Source organism: Eschrichtius robustus, chromosome 1 (genome assembly GCF_028021215.1).
Source record: "Eschrichtius robustus isolate mEscRob2 chromosome 1, mEscRob2.pri, whole genome shotgun sequence".
NCBI lineage: Eukaryota > Metazoa > Chordata > Mammalia > Artiodactyla > Eschrichtiidae > Eschrichtius > Eschrichtius robustus.
Genome location: NC_090824.1, coordinates 182,912,978 through 182,929,425, shown reverse-complemented (window position 1 = coordinate 182,929,425; position 16,448 = coordinate 182,912,978). Strand labels below are relative to the sequence as shown.

The 16,448-nt window shown below is 38.1% G+C and overlaps 1 protein-coding gene across 18 annotated transcripts in view; it reads right to left on the bottom strand.

Annotated features, from left to right (window-relative positions):
- PARD3 (par-3 family cell polarity regulator) overlaps nucleotides 1-16,448 on the bottom strand; it is a 625,594-nt gene that overhangs the window by 270,268 nt on the left and 338,878 nt on the right. For all 18 annotated transcript variants that reach the window (XM_068560845.1, XM_068560771.1, XM_068560818.1 and 15 more), the window contains 3 exons: nucleotides 14,568-14,651; nucleotides 2,537-2,662; nucleotides 1,600-1,979 (listed from right to left, as the gene is read on the bottom strand). In XM_068560845.1, coding sequence (XP_068416946.1) covers nucleotides 1,600-1,979; nucleotides 2,537-2,662; nucleotides 14,568-14,651 — 590 coding nt within the window. The remainder of the gene's footprint in view (nucleotides 1-1,599; nucleotides 1,980-2,536; nucleotides 2,663-14,567; nucleotides 14,652-16,448) is intronic.

Genomic DNA, 16,448 nt, shown 5'->3' with positions numbered 1-16,448 from the left:
ACTTCTGTAACATGTAATCATATGTTTTTAAATGCTACCAAAATAAAACTATTGATTTCTGTATTCAAAAGAGTGATTCTTTTAATGGCAAATAAAATTTCACTTCATTTAAAAAGTTCATATTATATCATAAGGTGTTAACATATAATAATTGTATGGAAAACTGTAATTAAACAATGAATATGCCTATATCAGAGTAAAAAGGCCAAGATATTTATGAACTAAAATCTTTATGACAATGGAAAATAGTCTTCCTTTTTTGAAAGATCCCAAGCAGAATTTTATGTTTTATACAACTCTCTTTGTGTTTCTTGATATGCTTTTGCTTAAAAACCAGGTCCTTTCATTTGAGCGTAGAAAAAGGAAGAAAGAGAATCTGATATTCCTCTCATTTATGCATTAACAGGGCTAAAAGGGGTTTAAGCCGATGTGATTCCGTATTTGTAAGGGGTTTCAAAAGTGGAGTGAGGTTGTCAGTTCCTGATCAGGTCAACCAAGTATTTGGAGCTTAAAAAGCCAGTAACCAGAAAGAAGGCATTTGTGGTTCACATGAAGTTCAATGAAAGAGTATGATTTAGAAAGGAAATAGGAAGCTCAGAGTTTACAGAGTTGTAAACTCTACCCCAAATGGAAGGAAGAACGGTCTCAGTGTCAGGACATGGAAAAGGTTCCAGTAAGAATCTGCTGCTGGTGGCCACATGACTTGAGGAAATCGCTCAGCCTCTCTTGGGTTCATTTCCAACTAACTGTAGGAGTTGGTTGAGCTCATAAAAGGAGAAATATTCTTTATAATGACACCAATTTGAAGGACATGATTTAAAAATATATAAAAATGCTCAGCTAAAAGGGATGATTAATGGCAAAAGTATATCTCAGTGCCTGGAGGGGACGGTGATTGGGAATGAGAAAGTCAAGCCTAGGAGCCTGATCTGAGTCGTCAGGGAGGCCAGCACAGAAATGAACGCCTCCTGTACACAACGTTGCACCGTCTAAGGGCGGGGATCCTTAAATAAACACACTGATGTAAGGCATAGGTAATAAAGTATTAGCAAGGCCCATTCCGATTCCCCTTGTCACCTTGAGGAAGGGAAGAATGCGATATTCTGGAAGAGCAGGAGACAAGGGGCCAGTGGCCTTGCTTCTCAGCATTTCACCGGGAACCACCAACAGCTTCAAGGGAGTCAATCCCTTCCCGTCACCAAAGGACAGGCTGAACTGGTGGAAGGACTTCTAACGTCCTCTAGGGGGGCTGTATGTGGACATCGAGTGGGGCACTCAAAACAGTCAGAGCCTCCCTGTTGCTTTGGGTTTGATGGTAACATCCTGAAACCCATTTCCTTCGTTGTCAAAAATTTTACGGCAGTCGTAGCTGCTACTTTTTTCATAGAAACGTAACGCTTAAGGCCTATCCTCTGATCTTCTACGTGTTAATTTTTATACAGCAAAGTGAATCTGAAAAGCATAAAAAAATATACAACTGTAAATCCTTTTTTAAAAAGACGTATCAGTTCTTAATAATGAGATAAGACTTAGGATGCTTTGGGTTAGTTGGTTGATTTTGAAAATAAATTCCGTGAAAAACAGGAAGACAGGTCATACCTTTCTTAAGCTGGATGTTAAGCTTCTTGCCTACTTTCTTGGTGTTGTAACCACTGCTGGGACTGAACACGTGGTGTACGGCTGGGCCCGGAGCAGCGGACGGCTTTCCCGAGGGCTGTGCGCTCTGAGGTAGGAGTCGGGGGTGAGGGTCCGCGTGCTCGGGCAGGGGGTTCGGCCGGGGCACCCTCGGCAGAGCCTGCGGCCCCGCGCTGTTCACACTCCTGTGATCCACATGCTGGCTGTCGGGGCTGAAGCGGCTCGAATAGTAATTGTTCCTCTCGCTTTGGGACAGTTGTTCGTACTGCTCTTTATTTGCTGCGGGAACCACATGGAACCAAATGATGGATGTCCGCATGGCTTGGCGAAACATATGTTGTGCTCTGGGTTTGAGAAAGAATGGAAAGTTAGCAAATGAAGACTGGCAGACTCGAAGATGTTATGAGCTTAATTAAGTATACTCATTAAGCAACAAGGACGGACAGACTTCGTTGAAACCGAAAACAAAATTCTCATAACCCATTTATCAATCGGGTTTGCAAGCTCTGATAGCAGCAGGGCTGTGTCTCCAAATATAAATTTCTCATTCTCTAGATAAAAATGACAAAGTTATGTACAACTACAGGCAAAATACCAGTATTTTGGTATACCCGCCACAAAATACCCTCCACTGTAAATCATTCAATCATACTGTAGTTTTAAGCACAACAGGTATTATCATTTCAATATTAAGAGAAATTAAATATAACCTTCTCTCTACATTATCCAATACAATTACCTGGAGTTTGATGAAATTTTTAAAAGCTAGATAATGGCAGAAAATACTCCTCTCCAGCATGAAGGCAGAGACCACAGACATATGGTCTGAGGTACCCCAATCGCCCGCACTCTGTCACGCCTGATGCAGGAAAAGAGCAGCAATGAGGTAGTACACACTTACTGTTCAAATCTTCTATTTCGAAGGTCGCCATCATTAATCCTGACAATGCAATCATTCTCATGAAAAAGGTTTTCTTGTTCAGCTTTACCACCTTTCTCCAATCGTTTTACTAATAACCCCAGGGTTCTGGAACATTAAGAATGCAAATCATTACACACGTAATATTTCCACCATGCACAATGCCCTACTGCTTTAATGCCGGGATTATACTTACAAAGACTGCCTAATAAAGGGGTGCATTAAATTGCTATTCAGACATTTAAAAATAACACCAACACAGAAATCACAACAGTATAAATGGTGTGTAGAAAGGGATCCTTTCAATAAATATGAGCAATCATTTCTGGTGTGTCAGTGTTATGCTTCTGAAACAAATCGTACACTTCTCTCTCTGCTTAAAAATGCTCCCGGCAGAGCTGGCCTGATGGCTCATGGCCATGGCAGTGGGCAGCATGGATGAGCATGGACTTGTGAGCAGCTCTGGCAGTTTCCTGTTTTAAGCTAGCTGGTACAGTGCTGACGGCAGCCCCACCTTTCCATGAAAGGAAAGGCAACAAGGAGAGGCTAACCTGTACATTTGAGATGGAAAATTGGGAAGATTCCAAAAATAGAAGAGTTTCCATTCTTGGCATCTGAATTTGGTAATGCCTCATGTTCTGAATTTCAAAACTTCTTAGGTCTCCCAAAAGTAAGTAAGTTGTTGCCATTATTCCCATCGGAAGAAAATAGAAAGCCAGTGACAAGTTCCAATAATGCCAGTCACCATTCACCCCTCCACGTGTACTCAAATTTCAAGTCAAAAGAAAAGCCCAGATGAACTTTTAGAGATCAAGATGGAGGGAAAAAAAAAAATTATTACAAATGTACTTGGTCTAGAGCACTAAATCCTTGACTGACAGGATGGACATTCTTTATACCCTGGGACAAATAACAAACACTATATATGAACACAGCTTGATACGAAATAGGAATCTCCACCTAGTTCTGATGCTCTGACTTAATTGACGGTTAGCATATAATCTGTATTATGATCATGTTAAAATTTTTATGAACTTATTTTTGGCTTGTCCCAAGCTTGCATTTTCTTTCATAATCCTAATATTTAGAGACAAAAAAAAATGCCCATACAGAAACTAGCATTTAGGGGACTTCCCTGGCGGTCCAGCGGTTAAGACTCTGTGCTTCCAATGCAGAAGGTTCGGGTTCAACCCCTGGTCAGGGAACTAAGATCCCACACGCCACACAATGCGGCCAAAAAATTAAAAAAAAAAAAAAAGAAACCAGCATTTAGAATCCTACATAAATTAAAGTTGAAGACACCATCATTTCCAGTCGCCTATCTGTATTTTCCAATGGAGTACAACTTGCAGTACCCTGTATATGCTTTCCAGTAGAAAGATACTCCCATAGATAGCGCCCTTCTTCTTTTAAACCTTTGCAGTAATTGTTGTTGTTGATCTTGCTCCCCTGCTACTGTTACCTGTACACACACCTTATCTCTACTGTTGCACTGTCAGCTCCTGCAAGGCGGGGAAGGTGGGACTCAGCAATACATGCTCCAGCGCTCAGCTCGTAGTAAGGTCTTGACAAATGACAACTGAACGAATGGGTGCTTGAGTTTAGCTGAAGCAAACAAGTCTCCTATTTCTAATAAGCTTTTTGCAAAATAGAATAAGTGAAATAAAATCCAGATTCGGATCCTTTTTTTTCATGACGGTGTCACTTATACCAAACATAGGACTGAGCTGAAATGAATTGAATTAAAGCAAAGGTCCTTTTTTGTTTGTTATTTTGCAGTTTAACCTTCTTTCTTTCATAAACATTTACTGAGTCACTGCTTAACTTCACTCTAATCTTTATTATTAAATATAATAAAGAGGCATGGTGTTTTACTATGGTTAAGCATACCTACCTACAAGAGTAAGAGGAGATAACATTTAAATTGCCTTTTGTCATGTTACTATTTGGGGATTAGCATCTACTAGTGTAAGAGTCTAAGAAGCTTGGTGACTAATGAAAAAAATATGACGTAGGTCATTTTTAGCTACTTACCACCATATATTGGAACTATTGATCAATAAATATAAAAATTCTCTCAGCTCAAAGATAAGAAAAAGTACACTGACACAGCAGCATGAGCAACTTAACTGTCTGGGCTCCTACTTGGCAGGAAGCGATCTCTTAATGTGCCACACCAATAATTCAGTGACCGCTAAAATGTCACCAAGCCCACAATCTATCTCCCCAAGCTTCCCTACTGTTCATTTGTCTCTATGGGTGACTGAACAAAGTGTTCTATCAAAAGCATCCCATCATTAAGATATACCTATGACTCCATTGAATGGGACAAAATAATTAGAGAAATCAAATTAAATCACAGTTGTTGGTAATAGTGGAACCAGAAGAAGACACTGGGCCACTTCGCCATCCAAGCAGCCATGTGAGAGCACAGGGGAAGGCAAAGATGACTTGGCCACCCATGGGCAGTCTTAACAGAACCACAGCTTGGTACCACACCTGTTGCTAAAAGCTGCCTCTGCAGACCAACAGGGCTTCTTTCAAGTTCATGTATTCAGCCCCTGAGTAAAAACATGCCCTACCAAGAGTCACTCCAGCTAATTAATTAGTTTTTAATTGGTGAGATCGTGAGTGATTTCTCAATACGGTTACAACATTTCTGTGACCTAAGTTAATGAAAATTATTATGCCTTTATGTATTCTGAAATATTTTGTGTATTCCAAAATAGTCCACAGAATATTTTTAGAGAAATAGAGAGAGAGAGACTATGTTTAATGGAAATCACTTAGCAGGTTAACTAGTACCAGTTATTTGTTCAAATTTATAAATTTATCTCCAATAGAACCTTTCAGTATCTATGACAACTTAAATAATATAACTTGGAAATCTGTAATTTAATTCTATAAGTGGCATTAATATTTTTCAGGTGAATAGGTCTATAGATCTATATTCACCTAGGTAATCATTTTCCTTTTCTTAAATCTACTTTTTTTTCCCATGGGAATCATTCTACAATAATCATCCACAGTAAAAAGGCCTGACATGCTTCATTCACTGAATGGCTTGTCTTTCTATACAAGCCCTCATATATGGCCAAATGCCTGAGTAATCCTAACATACAGTAAAAATGTTACAAATCATAAACAAATACGCTATCGCATTTACATGAAATATTGCAGACATTTATTAAATGAGGTTTTAGAATCCAACGTTGTAAAAGTAGTTGCAAAACCCTCAGAATCCTCTTTCTCAGCACTAGAGGCTCGGGAGCTGATGGGGGTGGGCTGGGGGGGGGGGGCGGGTAGAGGAGGAGAAAGGGAAGAATTTCACCCTGACTGACACAGCAAGTGATCAGGGAATCAACGGAACAGACTGAATTAAGGAGAACTTAGTAGCCTGCTGATTTCTAAGTACTTGACCACACTATTAGAATCACTCTCTCCAAAAGAATGGATTAATTTAAAAGGAAAATGGTACAATCTGCAAAATTATCTCATTTGCCTCACTAGGTGAAAATGATTACAAAAGGAATGGGGATGAACTATCAAAAAAACTTTACAGGAAAATTGAACTGATAACATAACAGCCGGACTGAGAATAAAGAGGGCCCTCTGAAGGGAAATCAACGGGAAGTAATAACAGAGACGTTCATCTTCCTGAGAACTGTGTGTGTGCCAGCAGTTACATCTCCACACCCTCCACCGTCCCGGGAAAGGCGACTCGGATAGTACAATTAGAAACAAATTTTAGGGATCTATTTTGCAAATTCAACCAGCAACTAGAATTCCTTCTAAAGGAATAAAGAAATGAGTACCGATGGTGTTGTGGTTCCCATAACACTCTTATTAGAGAAAATAATTGAAGGTCGTAAAGGTCAGAGCATTTTGGCATGTCGCTCTACCGGAGTAGACAATGGATTTTCTTCTTGGCAGTTAGTACCAGAATTCCTTATTAGGGCAACCACTTTCCATCAGAAGAAGAAGCCACTTTGCAAAAGAGAGAAGAGAGGGGAGCAGGAGAAGAGGAGTTGGGGGAGGGGTGGAAGCTCTGCTTGTGGGGAACATTCCAGGGGCAGAAGCACCAGCCTGGCTGTGCTGGCTGGCACAGGAGGACGAGCAGGTGTATTATTAACATGGCAGGGAGGGCGGCTCTGTGAAGCCATGGCTACAGGGCTCCGGGGTACAGGGGACAGACCTCTTCACCTCCTGCATGAATCTAATGTGAACCCGACTTGGCAAGATGCTTTCTGAACGAGTGGATTTCTTCTGGTAAATCGGAAACATCCCCAAATCTACTCCTCTTCCCTGGTCCTTCTACCTTTTCAAAACTTTAGGGAAAAAAATACTATGTCCACTATGTACAAATCCCACTTCTGAATAATTTTCCTAAAAGAAAAAATAGGTAAATACACAGGTTTCTTTGAAGTCTTTCATCATGGCTTTTGTACAATGTTTCTTAACCCCCAGAGAGGGCAAAGAAGAAGAATATAGCCCCAGAGAGCAAGCCATTGAAAGGCGGCATCTCTGTACATGATTTTGGATGCATAATTAGAAATTTAACTGCTTAGATTATATTAAGGGTTGCACCACTACATTTTTACAAGGTTCATTAGCCTAATTATACACTTAATTAAAACAAACTCAGTCACACATGTTAACATTTTCAATTCTAAGTATAAATTACAGCCAATGATAAAACTGAAAATAAGTAACAAATGTTTTATTGACATCTAAATTGGCTGAGCAAGTCTGAGTTTTGCTTTGATAATGTAAACTCCCACAACTGCCACCCAGCTGTATGGAAATGATCATAATTCATCTTAATAAAAGCTGACATAGTATAAACACCACAAATACTGTGAAGGCAGAGAAGGCATGAGCAGAATGGGCTCGCATCAGCAAGACCCTCTCACCTCACTGAGTACTAAACAGGGGGCTGGCAATGACCTATATTCAATCCCTCAGAACCACAGCCAGAATGCCAACTTAATATAACATCTTGATTTTTTTTTTTAATCTTTAGTGGATGAGATAAAGTAGACCAAAAAATGGTAAAGTAAAAGTAGAGAATTCCTTTAGATTAGGGCAGAAATGATAGGCATCGTGCTACTACATTTAAAGAAGCAAGATTTATCTAAATGTAAAATACAACTTTCCTCTCTAAAACAAATGCATTTAGCATGTCCCTTTATTAGAACAAAGCAAGTCTGCAACTGAGAACGCACAACCTAAGACTTACAGACGAAAGGCTACAGATTCAGTAAATAAAGTTAAATTGTGTTTCTTAGAAAATACTTAAATTAAAATCAAGTACACAGAGTTCAAGAGCATATTTATTCTTTTAAAAATGAATAGCCAACTTTAAAACTCTACAGTGAACTGAAATACAGTATACAAGCCTTGGATAAATCTCTTCTTAACACCTGAGTTGTTTCCATGAAATTCAAATTGGCTGTAATTCTTTATTAACAAATACACCCAACTAACTAAATAAGTGTGTTATTAGTTAGGGATAACTAATATCCCTGGGATTCTCAAATTTATGATATAAGAGTAAATTCTCATCTCACATTCATGATAGAAGAGATCGTTCTCCACTGTTACAAAGACTCATCAGCACTTGCCTAGACAACCAGAACTCCCAGCATTTGGAGGAAATTTTAAAGGCACATCACAGGAACATAAGTGGAAGGTGAAATATCATTCTTCTTAGCTGCCGCTGCCAAGTACCTCACTAAAAGTATTTTACATGTATTTTATAAGTACATGTATTTTCATATTTTAACCAGACAAAGTCAGAGGAGTGTCCCAGCCCTCAGATGTGAAGACCTAGGCTAAGTGAAGCTAACTTGCCCAGACCACACTTACTAAAAAGACAGAGCCAGATTCTGTCCCAGGCATCTCTGGCCTCAAAACATGGGTGATTCCTAACAACCCCTCTGCCAATAACATGAAGACTCAGCATGTGGTCCAGGCTGTCACTGACTGCCACAAAGAGGGAAGACAGCACAGCTAACTGGAAATTCTGGAAGAAGATGAACTGTCTGTTTTTGATGTGTTATAGAGCAAAAGATAATAAAATAAAGGTTAGATGAGCTAAGATTTATAACTAACGTTATTTATAACCCATGTAAATAGTAATCAGAGGAGCCAAGTTCACAGATTTTCACTGAATAATTAAGTAGAGGAGCATGCGTTTTCTTAAGACCTTCCAAAGATGTCAGCTAACTACTCTTGTATACAGAATAGTTCAAAACTTTATAAACACTTCAGTTTTTACTTGAGAGGAAAATTATTCAATATGTGCATCTACAATACAGAAAACAAACATTTATATTTCACTCCTTTTCTATATTAATCTGATCACAGGAGTATATATTTTCCAACAGGGTCACTTTTATTTCAACTCCAAAACCTAAACATTTAAAATATTCTTTTAGGGATGTGACTTTTTTTAGCTTTACGTGGCAGAATTTATGGACAGTAATACAAGTAAGAAAATAAGTCCAGGAAAAAAGTCATGAAAAGAAACAACATGGCAATCGAAAGGTTTGGTATTGACCCTTCACCTGATACTCTATCAAACTGAAGATAAATGGCTGAAAAAAATCATTTGGGATACAAATCAAAATTAATCAGACAAATCAAACGATGGCACATCTGTAAAAAGAAAGTTGAGAGCAATTAATAAGTAAGGCATTTGGCAGCATGAGGCAGCAGCAGAAAGCTTAAAACACGCAGACCCATACACACACACACTCCTTCTTACCAAGGACTGTTTTCCTAATTAAAGGCTTTAGATTTTTCCTCAGGTCTCACGGTTGACAATCAGGTATTGGGAAGAAGAAATCTGTGAGTGCCTGTTACTAATTGGAGGATGTTAAATGAGGTTGATTTTTTTCTATTTCCCTTCCTCCAGGGAATTTGTTAGAATCAGTAGGGTGCAATGATGGGAAATAATATACGGTTACAATAAAGAGGCTTTCTCATCAACCAAGTAGGTGGAAATAAAATTCTGGACTCTGGCCCCAAAAACAATATGAATAGGAAACAGAGAAGAAGGAATTTTAGATATGAAAAATAATAGAATGTAAACTCCATGATGGCAGGCATTTTTTATTTGTCTGCTTCTCTAGAGCAGGGCTGGCAAATTACAGCCCATGAGCCAAAATGTGACCTGCCACGTGTTTTTGCAAATGAAGCTTTTTTGGAATACAGCCAGGCTTGTTGGGTTATCCATGTCTATGGCTGCTTTCACGCTACAATGACAGAATTGAATACTTGCAACAGAAACTCGGTGGCCCACAGTGCCCAAGATATTAACTATCTGACCCTTTACAGAGAGTTTGCCTAGAACCAAGAATGGTGCCTAGGAGATAGCAGATCTTTAAAAACAAACAAACAACAACAACAAAAAAACTCTTGCTTAATAAAATAAACAAACATACAATTACTATTTGCATAAGAAAAAGCACAGTGAAAGAAAATTCCAAGGGCCACAGGGCTAAGAATAAGGAATGTATATAAATGGGAAAAGGCCCACTACAGAAAAGGCACGGAGAAGCAGGCTGCACTTTATTAAGAATAATATGCTTTAGCCATACGTGTTTCCAGAGGGGAAAAGATTAAGAATATTCACTATAAGTTAGACTGGGAGTCCAAGGAGAGGAATAATAGTTATTTTTTAAAATAATACAATGATATTTCTTGAAAACCTTCAACAATTTCTCTATTATTTACTGAATGAAGTCTCAGAGGCCATTCATAAAGTGCTTTCTAACCATCTCTCCAGTGTTATCTCCCAATACACTCAGTTTCAAATCATTGACTCATTATTTCTCAGCAAATCACACAAATTTGTATAGAGCATCTTCCCTTCGTATGTTCTCTTCCTAGAAAGACTATCTTTCCAGAACATCGCTAGCCTAAGTCCTGTATTTCCTTTAAAGAACAGATCAAGTTCTACTGCTTCACAGCATCCAATAGTCAATAGCCCTACTTCCTCTAAACCCTATGGCACATGTGCATTGAGTTCTTTAGACACACACTATAGATCTTTTTATATACATATTTCTCAATTAGACCTTAAGTCCCTTAAAACTAAATACAAAACCTTATTTCATAAGCCCAGCCCCTATTTCAGAATATACTTTTATGTCTTGCTTTCTAAATACTTAACATTGCAACATAATCGTATTCCTGAGTAATTAGAAAGGCTCAGGAAAACTCATTTAACATCAAGGCAGAATACATTCTTATTGTTTTGTTTCTAATACAGCAATGCAGAGCTAATAGGGATCATCACAGTAAGCTTCACTGAGCAATACCGTTGGGCTAGGTCCTAGAAATATAAAAAAATATAACATGAAACATGGTTTTTCTGCCAAAGGAAATGACAATTACTTGGCATAGCCTTCCTGAAAACAGTAGCACTTGTGATTTAAATAAGGAGGTTATGTTTGACATTTAAATCAGGAGGAAATGAAATTACATGTGTGAACTGAAAATCAATTTCAAGGTAACGAAACTGTGAATAAAGAGTTCTGGGTGGGGATCAGTTAACTTTATATTTTTGAATAAAATACAAGATGATGACTAGAGAAAAACAGAGCATCAAGGGGAGACAGCACAGGGAGTTCCCTAGCAATACAGTGGTTAAGACTTCGCCTTCCAATGCAGGGGGTGTGCGTTCGATCCCTGGTCGGGGAGCTAAGATTCCACATGCCTCTCAGCCAAAAACTAAAAAAAAAAAAAAAAAAAAAAAAGAAAGAAAGAAAGAAAAAAAAGCCAGAAGCAATATTGTAACATATTTAATAAAGACTTTAAAAATGGTCCATATCAAAAAAAAAAAAAAAAATCTTAAAAAAATGGGGGTTGGGGGAGACAGCACAGTCTCTCCCTGGCATTTATTTTGTCTCCGTTTCTACCACCCAAGACAGTGGCTGGGGGAACGGCAGCCACAAGCCAACGGTCACTAATGTCCCCAATCAGGGAACAACATTCAACCTACTCTAGAAAATAGCCTTTTTAAATTGGTCCAGCAGGATTTTTATTCAAAAAACTTCAGTATACCTCAGGCCATAATAATACCTAAGTAGCTTTAAAAATTTCTCTAACATTGACTTCACACTCTTCCAATTTTCCTGAATTATATTTGATACTCGAGATGTTCGGCATTGAGTTTCTTCTCTTTACGACGTTTAATTCCCATTCTGCACTGTTCCTTGAGGCTTTTTGACTTAGAAATTGAAATCAGAAAGCAATACTGACATGCATGTGTCACTTTTAGGAAAATAAGTATTCAGTAAGCGTTATTCAATTAGTTACATCTCCCAAACTGAGAGGGCCCAAGTATGATTGGAATTTTGTACAAAGAAAGTTATCCTTGGAAATTTCAACTTACATCCCATGAATATGTACTCTTGTGTTCCCACTGGATAATATGTGCAATTTCTTCACGAGTCCTGCTTAATTTCTTCCTTTCTGCTATACTGTGTTGCTTAATTTGCCCTTGCAGCCACCATTGAGCTGAGGTAGCTCCCTTTATAAGCTGTCATCACAATTAAAATCATCTTCTACAACAAGCCAACTTCAGTTACCTAATTCAGACAATCCTTCCTCTATCAGCTCACAGAACACCTATGATACAAGGATGTCGGCATTTATCACATAATTATAATAGTGTGAGTTCTTGGCTATCACTCCATCTTGACTGCAAACCCCTGGAGACAGACTGTGTCCTGTTCATCCTTGTTTCCCAGCACCTAACACAGGAACCATCACACGGTAAATGCTTGGGGAGGTTTCTGACTGACTGAGAAGAAACCACGTGTCAGCATTTCTGAGAACAAGTGAGACAGGTATCTCTGGCTCCTGAAGATTGGCGTCTATGATTCTTCAGCAGTCCTCCTGCTGTTCTCCGCATTGTCAGCCTCACTCTGAAGAGCCACGACCGGCAAGGTGATGAGGAAGCTCAGAGATGCATCACAGGTGTTGGGGGGAAAGAATTCTGTTCTGTTTCCCAATATGAAAACTAGTAATGCCAAAAAAGGATTTATAAAGAATCTCATTTTCTTAATCTCTTTGTCCCTTGTATAGGGAAGCTGTACAGGATATTCTTCATTAAGTTGCCACATCAACAGGGATTAAAAATGACTCAGCTGTAAAACACCTTCTAGTTCTATAAAGGGATCCTTGTCTCCTTGAATGTGTTCTGTATATCGAAACGAAATGCCATGGTAACCAGTAACTGTGGTCGATTTTGTGAAATGCCTTTCACTGAATTAATCTGCAGTAGATTTCTTTTTCTATCTTATACTTCTTTTGCTTTAGGCTTTTTAACCTATTTTATCCTAACATCCTTTCACACTGCGGTAGGAAATGTGTAATAAATGACAGAAAATAACATGTTTGTAATTGAAATACTGGTTTAAAGCCGGTATATACACAATTAAATCTCATTTGTGATGAGTTATATTCCACAAGCAGTTAAAGGCACACTAATATTGGGAGGCTATCGTCCATGCATTTTACCCTCCTCTTATTTTTCTACTCATGAAATAAATAGAAAAAGGGTTTAACTTCTGAGATCACTTAAAATTATAATTTTTAGAGGAGATAAAGGCAAGGGCCGTTTTGAAAACAACTAAGCTCATTTAACTGAAAGTCCTTTGAAGACGTTTCAATGCTTCTCCAGAGTTTTAAAAAAAAGAAGGAAGAAAGTGAAAGCAGTCATAACTCTGTGAATGTAACACCCTCCCACCCCCAATTCAAGGTGAATTTCACATCTTGTTAGATGTAACGCTCACATCCAAGCCTCGTACTCCAGCAGAGTTCTGCGTAAATCACAGTGTCAGCTTCCAGACCTTCCATAAAGCGTGTGCTTTACCAAAGACATGAAATCTGGACTCGATACTGTCAGGAACATATACCAGGAAGGCAGTACAATTGTTCAAATACTTATTTTGAACAATTAAATAGATAATTCAATCACATGCTTGTCACTGATGTTTCCTCCATCTCTCACAATATACTGGACGCTTGGAATTCCCTGACAAGGGTTGGAACTATGTTCCTGTTCTCTCGGTCACTGGCCTAAGGTGACTTTCCAGCTCCCCCTTTTCTTCTCCCAGTGTAAAAGAAGTTAAAGAATAGATAAAATGGTAACAATAAAAGAAAGAAGTTCAAACTAAGAAGCCAAATAGTTCATCAATATGTTTCACTGGGTAATAATTGGATGGGTAAATAAGAGAGGATGGGAGTAAACTTCAAAGGCTAATGCCCACCCCACCTCCATGGGGAAGGAGGCAGCATTTCACTTGTGGATGATAGAGGCTCATCAAACATTTGATTAGTTGCAAATTCAGTTCATAGTATTTGAATACATATACAAGCAAACATACACTAATTCTTTCACAAAAAGAAAGCAGCAGGATAAAAGAAACTCATATAACATTTGACGTTTTTAAGGATATATGTTCTATGAAGTAATGAAGTCATACTAACAAATAGTACAAAATTTTGATATTCGAGTGGGCAGATTGAAGAGGAGGAGACACAAGTCACACAGTAGAAAATAAATCTATAGCTTGTCTAACTTAAAAAAATTTCAAACATCATCATAAAAATCATATAAAATTTAAGAACTAAATAAACATAAAAGCAAATTCTAAATGAATCATTTTCTATGTTATCCAGATAGTTTTTATTGGATACATTTTTTCCAGAAAATTGCTTTAAGCTCTCCCTTACCTTTGCACATTCAGCTGGAGTTCTGGCTCTAAAGGCTATCATCAATTTGCATGGATGTGATGAACGCTAAAATTATTAGTGTAATTTAAATGCCCGATTTCTTCATCAGCCTAAGTGCTTTCTGTGATTACAATGCAGTGGCCCCCAAATGAAAAGGCTTCTATTAAGCATATGCTAAGTCAACACCACTCTATATCTGAGCATAAATGAAGATAAAACACTCCACATTATGATTCAATTAAAAACCTGCAAGATACGTTACCTGCCGCCTCGAGCACTGAAAGGCACTACATGGATTCCCAGAGGCCCTCCATCGTTGGGGACTTGTACGAGCTTTACCATATCACTGTGAGACAATATGATGAATGAGGGAGCATGAACATGGACCATCACAAACCAAAACTGAAACCAAACCAAACACAAAACCGCAACGACACAGACACACAATAAACAACAAAGGAGGACAAAACGAAAAATCCCACCAGGCACACACGCATATACATACACATTCTGGAATAGAAGCATGGTGATGAGGGCACATTCAACTCTACATACCTGCACACTAGTCTGATGGCATGGGGTAGGGAGGGGGGAGCAATCATCAGAGATAACTACATTAAAAATGACACAGCACCGTTGCTCTCGGACCACACTCTTCTGTGTAGTCCAAGTATACATTTTGTGATCAAATCTCTAGACTTCCACTGGAAGTTTCCCATCCTAATATCTATTCAAGGACTACGAAGATTAATGGGATAAAGATGCTTCAGCTGCACAGCACTTTATAATTTACAAAGTGCTCCTACACGTGTCACATCATTGATCCCCTCCCGCAAAAGTCCAATAAGGTCAAAGCTTTGCCCCGGGAGGTGGCAATCCAGATGGGATACAGCCACTCTTACTTCCCAACTCAGAGCTCCATGGAAGGTCACCATCCTACTTGCTGTAAGCTCACTGCGTATGCAGGCAATGCAACCCCACGGGATACCCGTAAAAAATCAAATGATTGTCCCAAGGGTGTTTGTAATTGAACTCTAAAGTCTTTAAGCTATTTATATGAAGTGACGTGAAGTTACTTCTACCACATAACTACAGTACTTTAATATTAATATCAAAAGCCCGAGTTTAATGCAACTGGCATAATCTGGAGAATGTAAATTTTCTACGCCATTTCAATGAGATTCCACTTTCTTTGTAGGTATTTCTGTGGGTGTGAGTACTGCACAAAAACCTAAGCAGTCCTGATCTAACAATCAATATTTGGAAATACTATTTCAATTACATATCTAGTTTTAAGCAATCTGGACAACCATAAGTGATTACCAATGGACTTGACCAAGATCACAATATAGTTTTTATGCAATGGAAAATGCCAATGCTACAACTGTATTTCTATGTGTATAGATTCAATCACATACACTAATTAGGACAAAATTGAAATTTTGTCATATTACCAACATATTTACTAAAGTAATACTATTTAAATGGATATTTAATTTTTTTCTATTTCCATAGAATTTCCTAAAATCCTATTTGAGATACTGTTAATACCATTTGAACATGTATTTAATGACTGGTTTGTCAACTAGTATAGTAACTTTAATACATTTATTTTATTTTATATTCTTTCTCAAAAGAACTATGACAGTGCAAGTGTTTCTTAACTGTGTAAATACTTAGAGTGCTGGTTGCTGAATACCCAAACATAATCTGATTCGAAGCCTATTTAATCTCACTGAGAAAGTTCTTACAGCCCTTCCTTGGAAGACCAAGAAAAGACAAAATTAAGAGTTTAATTATTAATATCTGGACCCCCAACTTTTACCCAAAATCAAAGAAAAAATTTAGAATGACTGCCCTCCCTGCTCTAAGGTAACTTAGAAGAAGTCTTGAGAACATCTTCCATTCAAACCTGCCATTATTTAAGATAGTTGTAAAGTTGTGATAATATATGGAAGTTTTTCTTTGACCTTTTACACTTTAAATCATGTTCAAGATCCCTAACCTGTAATTTTTTATCAAATATCTTGAGAGATTCTATTTCTTCAAATCAAAAAAATACACACTAAAATGACTAATGCTTACACGATCCAACTAGTTTTTCAAGTAAATTATGTCCACTATTTCTTTTTTAATTTAGCGA